General features: G+C 46.3%; 1 protein-coding gene across 1 annotated transcript in view; it reads right to left on the minus strand.

Moving 5' to 3' along the window:
• LOC119585799 (RING finger and CHY zinc finger domain-containing protein 1-like) overlaps nucleotides 1–315 on the minus strand; it is a gene marked incomplete in the record, with an annotated part of 6,679 nt that continues 6,364 nt past the window's right edge. Inside the window, 1 exon segment of the mRNA XM_037934521.1 lies at nucleotides 1–300. Coding sequence (XP_037790449.1) covers nucleotides 215–300 — 86 coding nt within the window.

A 315-nucleotide genomic window follows, 5' to 3' on the forward strand; every position in this document is an offset into this window, starting at 1 on the left:
TCCACATAAAATGTTCCTCTTGCTACAGTGACAGCACTAGAATCTGAGTCGCATGTTTAAGAATACAGTCCATGTATTATAGAACCGACTGTCAAACTGGTTCTTGCAACTCGTCCCTTTTCAGATATCTCGGCATATGAGAGGAAGGCCTTGTCTGCCAACCCTATATATGTGTCCTGCTGACCAAGAGATAAGCTCCACAGGTCTGACTTCTTTATATGTGATCATCCTCTGCTGCGTCCATTCCAGTTGCTTCTTCCACAGTCTCTGCCTGGTCTGTCCCAGATGCTTGCTGTGGCGCTGAAAAAGTACCGG

This window comes from Penaeus monodon, chromosome 20, assembly GCF_015228065.2.
Source record: "Penaeus monodon isolate SGIC_2016 chromosome 20, NSTDA_Pmon_1, whole genome shotgun sequence".
Taxonomy (NCBI): domain Eukaryota; kingdom Metazoa; phylum Arthropoda; class Malacostraca; order Decapoda; family Penaeidae; genus Penaeus; species Penaeus monodon.